At 38.4% G+C, this 5,827-nt stretch overlaps 1 protein-coding gene across 1 annotated transcript; it reads left to right on the top strand.

The window, feature by feature from the left end:
- Window positions 1–282: 282 nt before the first annotated feature.
- LOC121457984 (olfactory receptor 51F2) lies at window positions 283–1,232 on the top strand. Its single transcript, XM_041667094.1, is given in 2 exon segments — window positions 283–1,198; window positions 1,201–1,232. Coding segments are annotated over 2 exon segments (948 nt in total).
- Window positions 1,233–5,827: the final 4,595 nt, after the last annotated feature.

Genomic DNA, 5,827 nt, shown 5'->3' with positions numbered 1-5,827 from the left:
TTCTCTAAGTATTGTTTTGTTCTCAAGAGTCAGGCAGAGATTTGTCAAGGTAGTAGTGCAATTATTTAATGATTCAATTTCTGAGATATATTTGCTTCATCTGCAAAATACATGTGCTGGGAGAAAAGCCTACAGTTCCAGGATATCAGTAAATATAAAAATTATTTAATAATTAGTTAATATTTAATATTGACTAAGCACCAGAGAGATATTTATGTGATAAGCTGTATATAAATTGTTATATCCACTTATCTAATTACTCTTCTTTTCCCAGCCTCCACTATGCTCATCCTCAATAATACCAATTCCCAGGCTCCAACATTTCTCCTCACTGGTATCCCGGGTCCGAGAGCAGCTCAGGTCTGGATCTCCATTCCCTTTTGTCTCCTGTATGTAATTGCCCTCTTTGGGAACAGCTTGATCCTGCTGGTGATCCTTCATGAGCACAGCCTTCATGAGCCGATGTACTATTTCCTCTCTATGCTTTCAGTCACAGACCTAAGCCTGTCTCTGTGCACACTTTCCACTACACTTGGTGTCCTCTGGTTTGATGCGCGAGAGATCAACTTAAATGCTTGCATTGCCCAGATGTTCTTTCTCCATGGGTTTACTTTCATGGAGTCTGGGGTTCTTCTGGCCATGGCCTTTGATCGTTTTGTGGCCATCTGTGACCCGCTAAGATATACCACCATTCTTACCAATGCCAGGATTGCACAGATTGGCATAACCGTACTGATAAGGAATGTTGCTGTCATGTTGCCAGTCGTGCTCTTTGTCAAGAGGCTGTCCTTCTGCAGATCGTTGGTTCTTTCACACTCTTACTGCTACCATGTTGATCTTATTCAGCTCTCGTGTACAGACAACAGAATCAATAGCATTCTTGGTCTGTTTGCATTGTTCTCCACTACAGGGTTCGACTGCCCTTGTATCTTGTTCTCCTACGTACTGATCATTCGATCTGTGCTTAGCATTGCTTCCTCAGATGAGCGAGAAAAAGCTTTCAATACTTGCATATCACACATCAGTGCTGTTGCCATCTTCTACATCCCTCTCATCAGCTTGTCTCTTGTACACCGCTATGGCCATTCAGCACCTGCCTTTGTCCACACCATCATGGCCAATGTCTTCCTCCTCATCCCTCCTGTGCTCAACCCTATCATTTACAGTGTGAAGACAAAGCAGATTCGAAAGGCTATTATCAGATTTTACCTCAGAAGCAAAGCCAAATGTAATCAATAATGATCTCAGTAGAAAAGGACATTTAAGAATAAATGATTTTATAAAATGGGGTAATTTTACTCAAAGTACCAAACATACTTTTAAGATGTCAATATATGAAACTTCTGGGCGGTATGATATTTGCCTACTCAGTTTCTTTCTTAGTAAACTTGTATTAATGCCATTTAAATTATGATTTAATATAACATGAGCTAATGTAGGTTAAAAACTACTCATATTTAGAACTAAGTTGTGGTATTAATCTGTGTAAAGTAATAATTCAGATTCTCTATACAATTAAAAAATGAATTTAATGAGTGAAATTGTAGATGAGTCAGTTGATCTACTTTTAATGATACAGAAAAATATTTCAATCAGTCTTATATGTTTTGCTGAAAACTTTTGGTTTTCTCATTGCTTCCTAAATTACTACATTATTGGCTAAATCCTAAAATACACACTAGCAATCTGAGTCATGTTCAGTGAATCTGTCTTGTCTTTTATTATATGCTAAGAAAATATACATCTAGGTAAAATCTGAGATTTTTCTCAGATGCTACTTATATTAATCACACTTGTATGCTTAAGCAGCTAAAGATTAATCATAGTAGATTTGAAAAGTCATTTGGGTTTACTATCAAATAAAAAATTTTCCAGAACTCTATTAATCATTTGCTTTTAATAATTTTATAAAAAATGATAGTTTATTTAGGTGCTTATTTTGTAAGAAATTAAAGTTTATACATAAGAGTCATCCAAGGGTCCAAATATTCCTTTGTCCAACATTTAACTGTATTTATACATGGGCACATATATTTGGGGAAAACACTGGATAATTCACATCTTATACTGATATTGGCATTGCAATTTATGTCACATAGACCAGGACTCATATGCAGTTGGTTCATTCTGTGTACAGGAGTAAGAGACTGTAATTACCCACTATTGTGGTTAAGAAACATTTGGTTTCAGTAAATGCAAGTAGGTAGGGATTTTTGTTTGTTTGTTTTGTGTTTCATTCTTTTTTCTAGTACTTTCAGTAGACAGCTTATTTTCTCCTGAGATACTAATAAAACTTCCTTGCTTGTTCAGGCTTTTATGAAACCTAGGCTATGATTGGCCAGGATGCAATGGGAACTGCTTGAGCAATTCTCCTGGAGGAAAGATGTCATGTGTGAGGCACAATGTTGAGGTTTGACTTTAGTGTGTCCTTGAATAGGAAAAGCTAAATTTCTGATACTTTATCAGATCCACCCCTAAAGATCATTCATCCGTTTGTCAAATAGCTCCAGCTCCCTTTCCCTTAAATCATCTCTCTGAGAATTTGCATTATTTGATCTACATGTGTAGTTTTTTCCTACCAAAGGAATATCTTTAACTGGGTTTTCATTTGGAAAGTCTAATTAGCTTTCTTTTTTTCCTTCAAGTTCCATTATTTAAGAGCTATTATTTGCAGGTGATATTGGAAGGCAAAATACAAGAGCCACAGTCACCATGTAACACATCTCTTATCTTTTAGCTGAAATTCGCCAGGCCAGTTATGAGTGGGTCTTCCTAATTTAGCCTGCCCTTGCAGTCCAAATATTATATTCAGCCTCTGAGCACAGGAAATAGAATCTAAGTTACAAATTGTTTATGGTAGTAATAGTGTTACTGTAGGGCCCGAATGGGAGAGGACTCATGTCAAGTAGAGGCTAAGACTTAAGATGGTATGTTAGATGCAATGTCAGAGTCCAGTTTGAAGACAGAAACAACACAATTTGTACAGGTATAAATTGATATAAATAATCATTAATATGGAAATAAAGTAGTGAGGAAATGGGCAAATAAGAAAGTTAACCAGAAACGCACATAATCTGGAGGAAATAGATATGAAGAACAAAGAGTGCTGAGATGGAGCTGCCAAGGTGAAGCCCTTCTTCCATTCTTTATGTCTATGAAGTCGTGGAAGTGCCTTATTTTTGACACTTGAAAAAAATATCTGCCCTCTCTATTGCCAGAAAAGTCCTTCCATACAAAGATGCTACCGGTAGAAAGGTGCTGTACCTGGAAGTTGTAGACCCTCTCTACATGCATATTCATCCGTGTCTCAGAGAGCTGGCAACAGGCCATCTTCTCAGCATGAGGTTGTGTGCTCAGGTTTCCAGATTCTTAGTTATTTGGAGCCTTTAAAGTACATACCCAGGCCAGAGTAGATGGAGTAGGAGCTACCTCAGCCAGAGTGCTGCTCACTGTGTATATGGTTTAGCCACTGGTGTCACATAAAACAGGTGGAGAAGAATGTGGGTGGTTCAGTATTGAAGAGATCTGTGCACTGATGGAAATATTTCTGGAAAAAAAATGCAGGACCATCAACTTGATCCAAAGCTTATATTTTAACATCATCATAGCCAGTTACAAAGAAACTAAGTGGAGAACTCTCTTTCTCCCTGTGTTCCTTCATTACCATCAACTGACAAGAACTAACACTGTACCAGATGGTAAAAGAAAAACAAGTTATTGTGGCCACACCATTGTCATAGAACGTGTAACTGAGAATTGGCAAATCAAAACGAGCCAGGCACTATTATGAATACATATTGCCTAATCTTGCATATCTATGTGTGTATATTTATCAAATATATTTGATGATTGTCTACCTAGGAAATTAAAAAGGGAGTGATTTATCAGTCAGACCATATTCCTCCATGGCCAAAGTTTACCTCACAGCTCCCCAATTTCCTCAACACATCTGGATGAATCATGAATGAGTGCTAAGCAGTGACAGTGGATGTCTCATGCCCTCAACAGGTGCGCGGTGCTGGTGTATCATGAGGTGTTCTCGTGTTCTCCAGAGCTTATCAAGATGATGATTGCATGTGGGTTAGTTACTTTTCTTGTTGCTGTGACTGAACACCTGACAAGAATCAACTTGAAGTTTTATTTACTCATGGTTCTGATGAGAGTAGCCATCACTAGGGAAGGCATTATGGAAGAAGTGTGAGGTAATTGGTTACATCATGACCACAGCCAGGAAGCAGAGAAAGGTGAATACTGTCACTGAGGCAACTTCCTAGCCCCCTTTATTGATTCCAGCATCCCAGTCAATAAGATATGGTTATCCAGATTATGGTTGGACCATCATAGGCACACTCAAAACGTGCTGCGCTAATATCCTTCCTGAGCATCATGTCTTAATGTAATCACACTGGCAGTTGAAACTAACCATGGAGGTATGATTGCTACAACAGTGATTGGAAGATGAGGCAAAATGATTTGTTACTGATGCTCTAGAAATCACTGGTAATGAGATAAACTTGAAGCATGTGGGTATACAGATCTGGTCGCATCACCTTGAGACATCTGAATCGTACTCCTGCTGTCATGGGAACGCATGCTTGGTCTTTTTTTCTTGATATTGTTAATCTGATATTTTTATTGTTTGAAAATTTTGCAATGCATATAACTGTGTTTTTATCAAATACATCCCCATTTCCTCCCTTCAGTTTTTCCCCTATTATACCTACTACTTTCCCATTCGACCCTATGTGTTCTTATATTTTCTTTTAAGCCCACTGTGTCCATTTAGTAATATACTACTATTGCATGACTATAGAACCATCTACTGGAGCAAGAATAACCTTTCAAGGGCTGCATCCCTGAAGAAAATTTACTCCTTCTTCCTTAATAGGCATCAATTGACAGTAGCTTCTCAGATAGGGGTGGAACTTCATGAGTCCCTCCCCCCTTCATGCTGGGACTTTGGGTGGCTTCATCTTGTTCTCTAGTTCCAGGGGATCCAAAGCCCTCTTCCATGTATGTGGTACACAGACACACATGAAGGTAAAACACTCTCATGTATAAGAGAAATACATATAAAAGGAAATAAAATAAATAAAAAAGCTAGGCAAGGTAGCATGCTTTTGTATTCAAAACCCAGAGATATCGAGACAAGTGGTTCCTAAGATAGCCAGCCTAGGCTATATAAAGAGTTAGAGCCTCTGGAAAACCCTGTCACATTGTTTATCTTGGTTTATTTGTGGGACTCCTCTCAGTGGGTTCAGGGCCTATCTCAAACTCTTAAGCTGGCTTTTGGGAACCTGTTCCCCAAACTAGGTTGCCTTGCCCAGCTTTAATACAAGAGGAGAAGCTTAGTCTTACCTCAGCTTGATATGATGTGCTGTGTTGACACCCATGGGAGGCCTGCTGTTTTATGAACAGAAACAGAAGGAATGGATAGAGGGAGGGTAGAGGGGGAGGAAAGGGAGGAGAGGTGGGAAGGGAAACTGTAGTTGAGATGCAAAATAAATGTAGAGTTAATTAATAAAAAATGAAAAATCCTGTCGTAATGAAAATGGAGAGTGGTATCTAAAAGAATTGCAGTCATGGTCTGTGGTACCCATACACATGTGCATACATTTTCACCAGGTGCATTTTCACACACACACAAATGAACACACTTATGGAAAGTGAAAGTGAGAGAATTGCCAGGGGAGAGGCAGTGCATTGAATATATGTGTTTTACAAACTTTATAGTTTTACCTTTGTTTTAATATTTTAAATTATATGTTATCACTGGGGTGAGGAAGTGAGAAAAATGGCTCATATTTAGAAGTAGAACCTACCATCA

Source organism: Microtus oregoni, unplaced genomic scaffold, assembly GCF_018167655.1.
Source record: "Microtus oregoni isolate MIOR12 unplaced genomic scaffold, Mior012 000016F_ref0000370, whole genome shotgun sequence".
NCBI classification, from domain to species: domain Eukaryota; kingdom Metazoa; phylum Chordata; class Mammalia; order Rodentia; family Cricetidae; genus Microtus; species Microtus oregoni.
Note: the sequence above shows the minus strand (reverse complement) of the source record. Positions and strands in the feature narration are given on the sequence as shown.